This window comes from Natrix helvetica (genome assembly GCF_964273705.1).
Source record: "Natrix helvetica genome assembly, chromosome: 9".
NCBI lineage: Eukaryota > Metazoa > Chordata > Lepidosauria > Squamata > Natricidae > Natrix > Natrix helvetica.
In genome coordinates, this window is record NC_138560.1 from 7,950,040 (window position 1) to 7,965,070 (window position 15,031).

General features: G+C 42.9%; 1 protein-coding gene across 2 annotated transcripts; it reads right to left on the minus strand.

Annotated features, from left to right (window-relative positions):
* Positions 1-5,531: 5,531 nt before the first annotated feature.
* Positions 5,532-14,492, minus strand: RBM42 (RNA binding motif protein 42). Of its 2 annotated transcripts, none has more exons than XM_081962086.1 (10): positions 14,078-14,492; positions 12,251-12,404; positions 11,887-11,974; positions 11,033-11,095; positions 10,793-10,953; positions 10,066-10,206; positions 9,673-9,876; positions 8,603-8,723; positions 7,758-7,952; positions 5,532-5,951 (listed from the first exon to the last, which is right to left on the minus strand). In XM_081962086.1, the coding sequence occupies exons 1-10, from the start codon at positions 14,233-14,235 to the stop codon at positions 5,839-5,841; spliced, it is 1,398 nt and encodes a 465-aa protein (XP_081818212.1). In that variant the 5' UTR covers positions 14,236-14,492; the 3' UTR covers positions 5,532-5,838. The 2 variants fall into 2 exon arrangements, with proteins under 2 accessions (XP_081818212.1, XP_081818211.1); XM_081962085.1 differs by having other exon boundaries at positions 11,033-11,098; positions 14,078-14,491.
* Positions 14,493-15,031: the final 539 nt, after the last annotated feature.

Genomic DNA, 15,031 nt, shown 5'->3' on the forward strand with positions numbered 1-15,031 from the left:
ATTGAAGTTCTTGGGGAAAGAAAGAAGCAAAAAGTTAACTGTAATTCTGTTTGCTCTTATAAAATTTAATTTTCCTTGGAATTTCAGAAAGTTTCATATGACGACAAGGGGAGGGGAGGAAGGTTGAATGGACTCTGATGGACTTTTACTCATAATATGGATGGCTCAATGGAAGCACAATAAGCGGATAAACTACTGAAGCTGTAGGGTGGACTCAACAGCAAAAACATGGCTGTAGATGTTCCTCTCTAGAAAGAGCTACCTGCAATTTTAAAACTAACAGTAATGTTACTGTACTAGCTTTCTATTTATAGGAATACCTCATCCTTATTATTATTATTATTATTATACACACTGGAATCCAACACCTCTAGGCTGCAGTAGCAGAGTACTCTATGATCCTATGGGTATCAAGTCAAATAGTCAGGTAGCGATGGTATAACAAGCCATTGCGTGTATAGAGACTATTCTGTTGCTCCAACAGAACAGTGTTTCTCAACCTCTGCAACTTTAAGATGCGTGGACTTCAACTCCCAGAATTTACCATTCCCAGCACGTTGGCTGGGGAATTCTGGGAGTTGAAGTCCAATCATCTTAAAAGATGCTGAGGGTCAGAAGCACTGATGTAGAGCAAAGGGGGAAGGTTACCTCTCGCATACCAACGTGTCCTGGTGTGGTCCCATTTCACTTAAGAGCTTCTCTACAAATCATGAAATGATGGATCTGAAAGGGGCCTCAGAAGCCATCTAGACAAAGTCCATCCAGGGTAGACATCCTCCACCTGTGGCTCCCAGAACAGACGTTGTCCCTCTTTGAGAACCTCTAATGAGAACGCACCACTGCCCAAGACAGATCGCTCTGCTACTAAATAGTTCTTATCAATGATGATGCTTCTCTTAAAAAATCCTTCTCCCCCAGGGTTTAAAGAACTATTTTTCTAGTTTTCAAATGCTGAAAATTCACTCATTGGGAGGTAGGACTGTTTTGCCTGGTGGAAGAAATGGCTTACATTTCGCAATCTTGATGTATGTACACTCTCTTTGTGCATAAATCAGGATTTAAACAAACCTTTGTATTTATAGCATTCCAAAGATATAGTGACCCCCAGCCAGGTAGGAGGAATGGAGAGGAGCCAGGGGGTGGGTGTTACTCAGTAATTATTCCTTTACACCAGGGGTGTCAAACTCGAGGCCTGGGGGCTGCATCCGGCCTGCAGGGTGCTTAGATTTGGCCTGGGGAACCACCCTGGAAACAGCGAAGGACTGGCCCACGGTGCCTCTGCCAGCGAAAACGGAGCTTGGGAGGAATGCAGACGAATGCCGTTTTCATTGGCAGAGGGTTGCAGGAGGCCATTGCAGCCTAAAACGGAGCTCAGGAGCTCATTTTTACTGGCAAAGCGCTCAGGTTGCCACAGGCAACCCTGACACGAGTGACATTGAGCTGGCCACACCCACCCTGTCACCCCAGAGGTCAAGCACAACCCTGATGCGGCCCTCCATGAAACTGAGTTTGATACCCCTGCTTTACACCAATACAGTCAATCCATTTTCAGTATCGGCAATGGACACAATATTTGCAACATGTGAAGTATAGGTTGCCCTCAACTCACAGAGCCCCAATTTTCTGTTGCCGAGCAAGACCATCGTTGGGTGAGTTTTGCCCCTTTTTACCACCTTTCACGCCGCAGTTGTTAAGCGAATCAGTGCAGTTGTTTAGTTAGTAAACAGGGTTATTAAATGAGTCTGCCTTCCCCACGGACTTTTGCTTGTCAGGCCGCCGCCAAAGATATCGCATGACCCCAGAACACTGCAACCGTCATCCAAACCTGCCAGTTGCCAAGTGTCTGAATTTTGATCACATGACCACGGGGATGCTGCAGTGGCTATAAAAGCGTGGAAAAGAAAGATCATCCATCGCTTTTGAAAAAAGTGTTGTTGTAACTTTGGGTAATCAGACGAATGGTCGGATGCCAAGGACTACCCGAATATGCAACTCCAGGATAGTGTCTGTAGCCCACAAAATCACGTCTGCAGCAATTTAACTGCCTTCTGCAACACAGAGATGTATAGTAGTGCACTTAACTTTTGTGAATATTTTTCCCTCCCCAATGCAACCACACACACCCCACTTCTCTGTTCTAGAACTCCATTGTTTTGTACTTGTTTACTGTGTATTAAAAGTTTGTGTTGTGATTTAACTGAGGAAGCTCTGTGGATTTGATGGGCGAGTCACAGGAACACTTGGGTGACGGTGGGGGAAAATACCCTTGAAGGAATGTGAGGAACGTGCAACATCTGTGAGAGTGCAAGGACCACAATGTACGACATCGTCAAATGCTGCGAGCGCTGGATTTGCGCCAGAGGTTAGGACACGAATAGGGGACGGCAGACTTTTGTGATGCTGGGACGCATCGTTTTGGCATCGTTAAGGTTTGCTGCAGACGGCTGCCATTGAAGAACCTCGTGGTAGCAATAGCACTTATATGCCGCTTCATAGTGCTTCAGAGCCCTCTCTAAGCGATTTACAGAGTCAGCCTATTGCACCCAACAATCTGGGTTTTCATTTTACCCACCTCGGAAGGATGGAATGCTGTGTCAGCTTATTATCCAGGGAGGTCTTATTTTCAGGGAAACAGGGTATATATCCATCCATTCTTGAGACTCTTTCAGATTTAATCCTCAAAACTATTTCCCTAAAGCTTTTCACCTAAACCAGCTATTTCTTAATTCCGGGAACTTAAAAGATGCGTGGACTTCAACTCCCAGAATTCCCCAGCCATCAAGTTCCCAAGGCCCGAGAAACTCTGGTTTAAAGATATAATCCCAGTTGGTAGGAAGGCACTAAAGGTCATAGAAACCTCTACCCTAGGAATTTGGGGAGATCTGGTTAAAACATAATCCCAGTCTATGTTTGCATTGTACGGAAATGTGAAAATTGTGGGCACTTTGCAGTCAAGAAAGCTGACCTGTCCCACATTTTAACAACAAATAATCTCCCAAATTTACTCACAGATTGCTTGCTAAACGAAGAGAGACACCACCTCCGTCAGCTGAGATGTGGGGCAACGGGACCACCTTATTTGGGGACTTTCAAAAATCAGGAACTGTTTTCTGCTTTTATTTTTTTTAAAAAGACATGTAGGCCTGGCTAGACTATATAGCCTCTCTCACTAGATATGAACATCTTCTGAAGCCGTTTTACATTTCTTTAAGAGCTAGTTAAACCCAAAGGAAATTTTTGAGCTTTTTGTAATCTTTCAACCCCTTCCACCTCCTGCTCCACCTTATTTGTTTGGTGAATGGAATTTCATCTGTCTGAACAGCTGCTGCCTGCCCCCCATAAATCTCCTCCCCAATTAGGGTCAAAGCTCCTGCTTTTCCAAGCTTCTCCCATCTGCTTCCTGTTCTTTGGCTGCTTTTCCTGTTTGCTCAGCGGCAGGATAATACAAACACCTCCTCTAAGACACGCAGAGCACAAAGAGAAAGAACAATGCAGCAGCCACCGCTGGGCGGGGAGGGGGAGGTTGCTTCCCTTCTGACCCCCCCCACCTTCTCTCAAAAAGCTCCCCTTCTCACTGAAAACAACAAACATTTTCTACTGTCTACCATATCTCTGATAGATGCAGACCAAGTTGACACATCTGTATTCAACTGAACGCTAATCCATGCTTCCTGTCCCCAACCTCAGTGTTTCTCTTGGAAGGTGGCGGAGGATTGCAGCCATTTTTGTGTCCATTTCAACTCAACCCTTACTCACCACCTACCGTAATTTTCAGAGTATAAGACACACCTTTCCCCCCCCCCCAAAAAAGAGGATGAAAATCTGGGGGCATCTTATACATTCAATACATTTTTGGCCTCCTGAAACCCTGTCCCCTTTTACAAAAATGGACGTGCAGAGGGCTTGGGAGGCTTGCAAAGTGCTCCTGGGGAAAAACGTGGCAAAAACGAGCAAAATAACAGGCTTCTCAAACTCTCTGCATGCCCCGTTTTTCATCAAAAACGAGGCATGCAGAGGGTTTCGGAGGCCTGCAGAGTGCGAAAGCTTTTTTAAAAAATTTACCTCTTCAAAATCTTGGTGGGTTTTATACTCCGGTGCATTTTATAGTCTGAAAAATATGGTAATTCTTTTAACTAGATATGCCAAGCTGTGGATGACCAGAGTCAACAGCACAGCTAACACACGAGAGTTGAAAAACGAGGGTCTACAGAATCGATAGATTTTTTCCCCCCAACATTCCCGGAGGACAATGCAAACTGGCCGAAGTGACAAGCATACTATATCCTTACCACAGGGGTGTACAAACTTGGCAACTTTAAGACTTGTGGACTTCAACTCCCAGCTCTGCTGGCTGGGGAATTCTGGGAGTTGAAGTCCACAAGTCTTAAAGTTGCCAAGTTTGGACACCCCTGCCCTACCACTTTCATACCATTTTACTTAGCTCCAAATAGTTTGTCTGATTGTGCATTAGTATGTTCTGTAAAACCAATGACTGTGTGCTTTTAGGGTGATGTGTGAATTAAGTTCCTGGTATGACCTTTCCAGAAAGAATAGTGTTTGTGTATTCTGATCAAGTTGAATATTTCAAACGGGGGATAAAAAAATCAAAGAATTTTTAAAAAGAAAATTTAAAAAAAATCAGATGTTTTTTATTTAAATTGGATTTTTAAAAAATCTAAATCGGATTTTTTAAAATTTAGATTGGATTTTTTTTTAAAAAAGCACATTTATTTTAATAAAATGCTTTTGGAGTAACAGCGGATCAGAGGAGGAGCCGCTGCGGGACGGAGATGACAGCTGCTCCTTAAAAATTATGAATTTAAATCAAGTCGATTTAAATCAAGCCTTTTTACCAGTGATTTAAATCGTGGTTTAAATGGGTTTGATTTAAATCAAATCCACCTTGATTCCAAGGGTCTTTTTAAAAACGATTCGAGGTTGCAGATAACATTGCTCACCAATATGCTTAAACATATAGCAAGTAAGGAAACATTCTATTACGGCGTAATCTGAGTATTCTGGGAAGGGAGCCTGACTTCAGCCATTCTTGGAACAGGCTCAGGTTGGTATCTACCCAATTTCAAACAGACAAATTGGATGTTCCAGAAAATAACGTTTTGCAAACTTCTAGGATTAATATGAATGTCGTGTTCTGGTCATATTTGGTCCAGCACCCAATTTACTACAGAGAGTATCAGGACTGTTCTTGGAAACCTACGAAGCAGGACTCCAAAGGCCATCAAACTCTTTCCCTTGACTTCCCCAACAACTGGCTGTCTCTGGAAATATAGCATCTATAACAGTGTTTCTCAACCTTGGCAACTTGAAGATGTCTGGAGTTCAACTCCCAGAATTCCCCAGCCAGCATTCGCTGGCTGGGGAATTCTGGGAGTTGAAGTCCAGACATCTTCAAGTTGTCAAGGTTGAGAAACACTGATCTATAAGCAGACTTTTACCACTACCACTCCGAAAAATCAAGGTAGCCACAAGGAAACAAGATTCTTTAGGGAAAAATAACAAGAAGAGTTAAATGTAGTAAAAAAAAAAGAAGAAGCATAAGTTTATTGACTCAGCACAAAAGTTATTTTCCTCCTCAAAATACACCCAGAAGACACTGTTGTGGTTGCTTACTATCGAACCAGGAAAGCCAGTTAAGTCTGGGGAATGGGGTGCAAAGCACACACAACACCTCCATGCACGCGAGCCTCAGGCCGGGGAGGAGGGGACCGTCCTATCCCAAGCCCCTCTCCACTGCCCAAGTTCTCACAATCTGCATCTTCTCCAGCAGGCCCAGTTCCTCAGCTTTGGGTGATGGTTGAAGCACAGCCCAAGCGACCTTTACCTGAGGCCCAGCTTCTTTTTCTCTTTCTGTTTCTTGCGCACAATGTCGATGTTACGGTCCTTCCACATGCTCTTGCGCAGTTTGATGGGCCGGCTGCCCACGTATTTTCCTGCCGCAAAAGAACAAGAAACGGCGTGAAGGTGGAGGACCAGGATGGATTAAAAATCGATGATTTAAAAAAAAAACAACTTGAAAAGATGTAATCTCTCCTGGGTACTTATAAATTCTAGCAATAAATTTTTGTCTAGATTTATTGTAATATAAATATAAATGATTCTAGACAAAAGGACGTTTAAACAAATATAGTTAAATGAGAATGATGGTATATTGAGGGTATAAAGATTTTTGATTTAAAACCTACAATTCAATATGAATGAAGTATAAAGAATGATTGTAGTAACGCACGAAATTTATTTGTAACCAATCGACATACTTTCTGGAAGATGTAATGAAGAATGTTTTTGTGTGCTTTTTTTGTTTAATTAAAACAATAAAATTATTTTTTTTTAAAAAAACAATTTGCTTTTTTTAAAAAAATGTAAACCGGATTTTTTTAAAAAAAATTTTTTATCAAGTTTATTTTAATAAAATGTTTTTGGAGGAAAAAAAAAATCTATCCAAAGATAAGTTTTCTATTTAAGATACATCAATAATTTAGTTTATTCAGCACGAAATGGAATTTAGCTCTGTAGCATGAGGCTGTATATTCTGCAATATTGGAACTGTTGGTGAGTCAACAGCGGGTCAGAAGACCTGCTGCAGGATAGAGATGACAGTTGCTTTTTAAAAATCATTTGATTTAAATCAAACCTTTTTACTAGTGATTTAAATCGTGATTTAAATGGAGTTGATTTAAATCAAATCCACTCTGGTGATTTAATTTACTTTACAATACAATACAATACAATAGCAGAGTTGGAAGGGACCTTGGAGGTCTTCTAGTCCATACCGTTTCAGACAAATGGCTATCCAACATCTTCTAAAAGACTTCCAGTGTTGGGGCATTCACAATTTCTGGAGGCAAGCTGTTTCACTGATTAATTGTTCTAACTGTCAGGAAGTTTCTCCTCAGTTCTAAGTTGCTTCTCTCCTTGATTAGTTCCCACCCATTGCTTCTTGTTCTACCCTCAGGTGCCTTGGAGAATAGTTTGACTCCCTCTTCTTTGTGGCAACCCCTGAGATATTGGAAGACTGCTATCATGTCTCCCCTGGTCCTTCTTTCTCTTAAAAATTAATGTGATGCCCATCTGCTGAAGCCAGGTATTAAGCCAAGCTCCTGTCATCCTGGGGTGAAAGTACCCCTAATATCTAAGGGAAGCTGTAAGGGGAAGTGAAGTCCGCAATTACCTGGTATCGCGATGAAGTTGGCAAATGTAATTTACCTGCACAACTAGGTCAACTGAGTTAACACAGTACACCCAAGTGATTGTGTGGTTTATGGAGTTATCTGTCATATTATCTTTGCTATTGAGGAATGTGAAACTATAATTAATGGCTTAGAGATCACTTGGGCTACAGGGGTGCATTCCATCAGCCAGTTAAACAAACCCTGCTTTATCCTTATGTAGGGATCACATCATTAAAGGATAACTGCAATGTGGGAATGGACCTGAATTCCCTAAAATGAAACAGATGCAATGTAGCACACACTTCTTCTTTTTTTAAGCAGACTTTGTATGGAGCTATACTTTAGATTGGGAGTTAAGTTGTGGTTAGACTTAGTAGCCAGTTGATGTTTTGGGTTTTCTTGCCCTTCCTCGAAAGACAGGACATTTTTAATCATTGGTTACTTCATTTTTAGATGGGAGTCGAATTCTGTTTTCTCCCCTTCAACGGGACCTGAGCAGGATACGCTCTCGGGATGAAATGGACAGCTCTACCCTCCCCGTCAATGAACGGGGAGCCTCACACGTACCGTTCATTTCTCGCATAGCGCGAACATAGTCGTTGGGGTCTTTGAAGCTGACGAAGCCGTAGCCTTTGGTTTTGCCCGTGCGCTTGTCCCGGATGACTTTGGCCTTCAGGAAAGACGGGTAGCGGCTGAAGGCACGGGCCAGGATGTCATCGTTCACCTCGTTGCCCAAGTCCCCACAGAAAATCCGGAAGTCATCTAGGAAGGAAGGACAGAAGGGGAAGGCAGGGTCCTTGCTTAGTCCTGAAGACAACAAAAGGCTTTCAATCTGGAGACTAAAACATATGAAGAACGGTTGCAGGAACTAAGTATGTCTAGTTTAATAGAAAGAAGGACCAGGGGAGACATGATAGGAGTGTTCCAATATCTCAGGGGCTGCCACAAAGAAGAGGGAGTCAAACTGTTCTCCAAGGCACCTGAGGGTAGAACAAGAAGCAATGGGTGGGAACTAATCAAGGAGAGAAGCAACTTAGAACTGAGGAGAAATTTCCTGACAGTGAGAACAATTAATCAGTGGAACAGAAGTTGCCTCCAGAAGTTGTGAATGCCCCAACACTGGAAGTCTTTAAGAAGATGTTGGAGAGCCATCTGTCTGGAACGGTATAGGGTTTCCTGCCTAGGCAGGGGGTTGGACTACAAGACCTCCAAGGTCCCTTCCAACTCTACTATTGTATTGTATTGTAATCTGCATACATAAAAGGTGACATGAATCAGAATTTCAAGAAAGTCCTTTTTGTAGCTTTTCATGGCTCTTGCCTCTCCAGAAGAGGAATCATTATATTTGGCGGGGTTTTTCGCCCCCCCCCCCCCGTCTACCCACTGTCTGCCCACTCTAGTTGGATGCTCACCAGCGTCCCATTCAAGAAGGCTGGGGTCTTCCCAGCAGGTCCCAGCTGCAGTACGGATGCAGCGCTTCAACTTCTCCTGCTTTGTCTTCTTCTTGTCTTCAGGCGTGCTCTCCATGACCGGCTAGGGGGGCAAAGAGGAACATGTCAATTATGTAACCTGTGTCGAAGAGCACATCTGAAACTGAAGGCTGTCCTTGGCCCAGCAGGCTAGAGAGTAAAACAACACATAGGAAACGAAAACAGTGTCAGGGTTCGAAGTAACACCCCCAACAAAAGAAGACTCCGAGGCTTGAGTTTCCTCAAAGTTTCCCCCCTATAAATAAATACTCAGGCAACACCAGGTTATCAACTAGTATTATATATAAGTCTTGCATCAACATTATCTTTTATCATTAGATGAGCTGGGTTGGGCTGAGAGAGAAGGCAAAAGTCCTCCATCTGGCTTTCATGCCTAAGTCTCCTGGTTTCTATTCTAGCTCCTTAAACTACAACACCAAACTGGTTCATTTCAAAAGGTTGTGGGGAAGATGGTCTATATCTCTTCCCCCTCCGTGCTCCCTCCATCCCAGAAATACATAGCTCTCAACACCTTTGAAGAAAAGCATACAAATAGGACAAGGACTTTCAAGAGGAAACTACTCATTTGCAAAAAAAAAAAATGACCACAGTTCATTACTGTTGTGGCCCGTCAGCAGCCAGCAGATCTGGCAGCAGATTTGGACAGTTGAGGAGGAACCTGGGCCAGTCCTGGAGTCTAGGACTCTGATGAGGGCTCTGTGTCGGAGACAGAGAGAGGGCCAGAGCCATATGCCAGTTATCAGCTGCCTTCAGAGTCAGATATCAGTGAGGCAGAGGAACAGCTGGAGCCTGTTCCCAGTGTGCGCATGCGCAGAATTGTCAGACGAAGGGAACAGCTAAAGAAACAGGGGTCGACTTGGGGGTAAGGCCACAGGTGGACGATGAATGGCCCCTCCCAGAGGAAATAAAAGAGGAGCGAAAGGGGAGTGGAGTTTGCAGGACACAATGGAGTTTGTTTCATGCTCTTGGGAAGCCTCGGTCAGAACAATTACCTCCACAGGAACAAATCCAGCATCAGCTCCTCGGGGTCGCTTCCCCCGGGTAGGTGCCAGATCATGCCCACGTAGCGATGGTAGCCGAGACTCCACGACTGGGTTCAGGTCTGCTTCTGGCATACTTGGGCCTATCACGGGCTCCTCAGCCCCAACTGGTTCTTTCTCCTCCACCACAGGTGGCAGAGGCTCTCGATGTTCCTCCTGCAGAGGGAGCAGAGGGAAAATGTCAGGGAGGCTCAGGACCCAGGAGCAATACTTACTGGAGACCATGTTTTCCTATGATCCTCTACGGAAGCTCAATGGTTCCAAGCCATTTTCCTTTCTTTGGAGGTGAAGAAGAAGGTTGGAAAGAGAACGGACTTGAGTATGAATTTAACCAGACTCACTCACCTCTTGTTTTTTCACTGGTGGAGAGGAATATACTGTAGGAGCCGCCTGGATGACTGTGGGGTTGACTTTGGGAGGGGCCACCACCGGACGAGGCACAGAGACTAGTGGAGCCAAAGGGCCAACAGAAATACCTGGCCCCACCTAGTCAAAGAAGGAGCAGAACAGTCACCGTATGCTCCATAAACTCTTTGTTTAAAAATGGTTTACTCCTTTTTGAAATGTAACCAAAATGAACAACAAGTATAACAAGACACAGTATAAAGTGAAAAAACATGAAGATAATTAAACTCTGTAAGAAATATTCTTTAATTTAAAAAAACCCCAAAGTTAATACATTTCAGGAATTAAAAGTTAAAAATCCAGTACTATTCAAATATTCAGCAGCAGACGAAATCTTGAACATGCGGAATTATTCTCAGATTTCTGAATGTCGTTTAAAAAACCAATAGTAGATAATTTAAAAGTTATGTTCTTGTGAGGTGGACAGTCATATAAATATAAGCTACATCAGGGAGTACATCTGCAGCTCCTTTGCAAAAGGAACAGGGTCAGTCAGTCAACAGACATTAAGAAGGAAGACTGCCTGTTCTACATCTGTACATGTATCGCTCTTTTAATTTATACTGACAAACCCTCTTCATATAATTCTAAACCCACCTTACAACTGGTCTCAAAACTTGGCATAGCTCATGCTACCTTCCCTGCTCTAAAAGAGAAAGTTACTTACTGGGGGACCAGGTCGCATTGGTCCTATGTTCCCAAGGGGTGGACCAGGTGCTCTCTGCATTGGTGGACCCATCATTATTGGGGGGCCCTGAGGGCCTGGCATTGGAGGCCCTACCATGGGCTGGTGATGCATTGGGCGCATTGCCATGGGCCGAGGGCCACCTAAAAAAAAGAAAGACAGTGGAAGAAAAATACAGGCTCTGGCCATCCACTGGGCGTAAAAAGTAAAAGGAAAGCTTACCTGCCCGCTGTAAGACATGAGGCACAAAGGTTGGTCGGAGAATGGGAGGACGTTGTGGAGGAACTGCTGGAAGGAAAAATAAATACTTCGAAAACTCTCCTTCTGAAGCAAATGGTTTCTATTTTACAAGTAATTTTCTTAGAAAACTCAACTCTTCCTGCAGTTCATTGAGATTGCATATTGGGAACAGGGATGCCTAGCTCTACTTGGTTTCTAAGTGAGGTGCAGAGGAGGAGGAATGGGGACTGTCCCGCCTCAACCAGCCTGATCATTCCCTTGCAGTCCATCTTGCTTTTTGTAACCATGTTACCACAAATCAAAAATTGATGGAGAATGCATGTACAATAGAACTGTTTGGCAGGTTAGAAGAAAGTTTTAAATTCCTGGAGTAGAAAATACTGTACTTGCCCTATGCAGTTCACCTTATGTTGTCACCTATGGCACTAAAGACATGTTCTTTTGCATCTGCTCAACTCTGATCAATGGCTCAATTTGTAATGCTGTTTATTACTTTTAACCTGACCCATATTTTTAAACCAGATGAAAATTATTTGTTTCAGCAGCTTAATAGCACAGGGCATTCTTGAACATCACTGTTTTCAGTTCCTAGTTTGATTTATTCTAATTCTCTTTTTTTTCTCCTTTTGGGGTTTTCTTAAATCAATATTTTGGAAACAGTATTCTAAGAGTTAAAATCAAGAGCTTCTCAGGTACAATAAACGCTATTACTTAAATTGGAGTGAGGCACCTCTATTCTTTCAGAAATAAAATCTTTCTCACTTAAAGACATTGATGAAGTTAATGCGGGGACAGGAAGATGATTGTTTAGCCAAACGCTTTGGAACTGACCATACCTGGGCCTACAAATGGCACTGGCGGAGCCACAATAGGAGCAACTACTGTGGCAGCTGCTGCTGCTCGGGCTTCCAAGCTCTGCTGGACCTGGAGGGCATGAGGATAATAAAATGAAAGGATGGTAGCAGAATAAGGTGAATAGTCATGTACAAAAATTAACAACGTCAAAGCCAATGTAGTACTGATGTTAATTTTCCACCGAAAGCATTCTAGCACTTCCTGCGTTACAAAGAATACAAATAAATGTATCTTTTCTTTTTATGTACACTGAGAGCATATGCACCAAAGTCAAATTCCTTGTGTGTCCAATCATACTTGGCCAATAAAGAATTCTAATCTAATCTAATTAAACAAACTGCTCACCTGTTGATAAGTGTTAGTAGCAATGATGGGTCGGATGACAGAAACAGGGGGCACTGCAGTTACCGCTGGTACTGCTAGAGCAACTGGCACAGCTTCTACCACAGACGCAACAGGAGGCAGAGAGACAGGAGCTCCAAGCACTTCCTGCTCAAACCTAAAAGTAATTATCAGGAGGCATTATTACATTTTTGAACACTCAAACACTTCACTTTCATCTCAACAGCAATTAGAATCAGTTGTTTGGCTTTATTCCCTGATTAGGTTTATGTTTCTTCCCTGAAGCATTCAAAAAACAAAATTAAATTCCCACTGAACTATGACACTTAGTGACATTTTGGTCCATAGAGTGACAAAATGTCAGATAGGCAGACAGAGATTTTGATCCTTTATCTAAACTGGGAAATAGTCGGGATAAATACTCAGACAGCTTATCCAAGCTGTTGTAGATTCCCAACTCAGTTTCCTAGGATGCTCATCTATCTTTTATCCAAGTTTCAAAATATTTAAAACTACAGGCAAAAGAAATCCTCAATTTTTCACTGTTCCCCCAAGTCAAAGAGCATGGGACTAAAATTAAACATAAAGACGACCAAACTAATGACAACAGGTAGAACAACCAGGCTTAGAACTGGCAGCAAAGATACCTAGTGGTGGAGATCTTCTGCCTTTTAACATGAACAATCAACAGTAAAGGAACAAGCAGTTCAAGAAACACACAGATGAGCACTTGGTAAAACAACCATAAAAGCCCTGGAAAAGCTATCCAGATGCTGTGATGTGTCTATACCTACAAAGATCAGATTAGAATCATGCAAGCCATGGTATTCCCAGTTTAAGAAATCAGGATAGGAAAAGTCTTGACCTTGGACAACCAAGAAAACAAACCAATGGACCATGGAATAAATTAATCCAAGCTCAAATTATCCTACTTTGGATGTTTTAAGCAAAGACCCTGCAAAGGGCTCCAATGCCCACAGTGCTATCTTACGTCTAAGTATGTATTATTTATTATTATGTCTAAGTAAATTTACCTATGTGATAGGGCTGCATTACTTTTATTCTTTTCATATGTTCCACTACCTTCTCTTATTGGTATGGTCATTATGGTTATTATTATTTTGATATTAGTGATTATTACTTTGTTGTTTTGCATGTATATTGGGTGCTTATGCCCTGCAGACAAATTCGTTGTGTGTCTATCACACTTGGCTAATGAAGTATTGTTGTCTGTCTATATACTCTATCATCTATCTATCTATCTATCTATCTATCTATCATCTATCTATCTATCTATCTATCATCTATCTATCTATCTATCTATCTATCTATCTATCTATCTATCTATCTATCATTGTGTGTCTGTCTCTCTCTGCTGTATGTCTATCATCCATCCATCCATCCATCCATGGTATCTATCCATCTATCTATCTAACTATCTATCTATCTATCATTTATCAATCTATCAATCTATTTATCTATCCATCTATATCTATCCCTCTTTCCATCATCTATCTATCTATCTATCTATCTATCTATCTATCTATCTATCATCTATCTATCTATCTATCTATCTATCAATCATCTATCTATCTATCTATCATCTATCTATCCATCTATATCTATCCATCTACCTACCTACCTACCCACCCACCCACCCACCCAACCTACCAACTATCTGACCGATATTTGGGGCTATAGATCTCGTAAGGCCGGGAAACGCGTCTCAGAACTGGGGATTATAGGATTGCACGTAATACAACGTCACCCGAAAGGCTGAGCTCCATAAACCACCGGAATACACCAAGCTCCTCTCAGGCCTCTACTCACAAGGCCATCTCGGCTTCCATTTCCTTCAGTCTCTCCTCGCCGCTTTTCGCGCCTCCCGCCGCCGCAACGGCTCCTGGCCCAAGAGCCCCTCCCGGTACCCCAGGGGGGGCTCCGGGCGGCGGCGGCGGCGGCGGCGGGGGCATCGCGGGAGCCGCCATGGCTCGACTTCTTCAGTCCGGCCCGGTTACTCTAGTAGCATCCGACGCCCACTCCCTCTTCTTTCCGGCGCACACTTAAGTGGTCACAGGATAACTTCCGGAGCTTCTTTCGCTTTCTAGCGGAAAACCGTAAGCCCTTCCTAGAGCGTACTTCCGGTTTAGGAAGAAAGGCTCTCCGACTCTATGAGCTGGATGGTGTCTTGTCACCTAAATAGAATAGAGTTGGACCTTGGAGGTCATCTAGTTCCCGTCTTAAGCAAGAAAATCTATACCATTTGAATTAAGTGGCTGTCAAATCTCTTCCTAAAAACCTCCAGTGATAAAGCACCCACGATTTCTGTAGGCAAACAGTTCCACTGGTTAATTGTCCTCAGTGTTAGGAAGTTTCTCCTTAATTCCAGGTTGCTTCTCTCTTTGATTCATTTCCAACCATTGCTTCTTGGCCTGCCCTCTGGAGCTTGGGGAATAAGTTGACCCCCCCCTCTTCTTTGTGGCAACCCCTCAAATACTGAAATACTGTTATGCTGCCCCTAATTCTTCTTTTCTTTAGACTAGCCAATCCCAAATTCTGCAGCCGTTCTTTGTATGCTTCACACTTGGCTTGAACAATAGTGTCATTTCACAGATCCGTATTTGAGGTCAACGAGCACAAAACCTGTTAACCACATTGCATCTCCTGGCATTTCCTTTCCTTTTTGTTTGCAGAAAGACTCCTTTGCAAAGGAGAAGCAGAACTATCAAGATTGCCATCCATGAAGAGGGGTGATCCCATCACAGCCAGACAACCGCAAGTCAC

Coding starts and splice junctions, on each gene's coding strand:
- RBM42 (XM_081962085.1), bottom strand. CDS start 14,235: ATGGCGGCTCCCGCGATGCCCCCGCCGCCGCCGCCGCCGCCGCCCGGA. Junction 11,975..12,250: donor CTACTAACACTTATCAACAG/GTGAGCAGTTTG, acceptor CATGCCCTCCAG/GTCCAGCAGAGCTTGGAAGC. Junction 10,954..11,032: donor TCATGTCTTACAGCGGGCAG/GTAAGCTTTCCT, acceptor TCTTTTTTTTAG/GTGGCCCTCGGCCCATGGCA.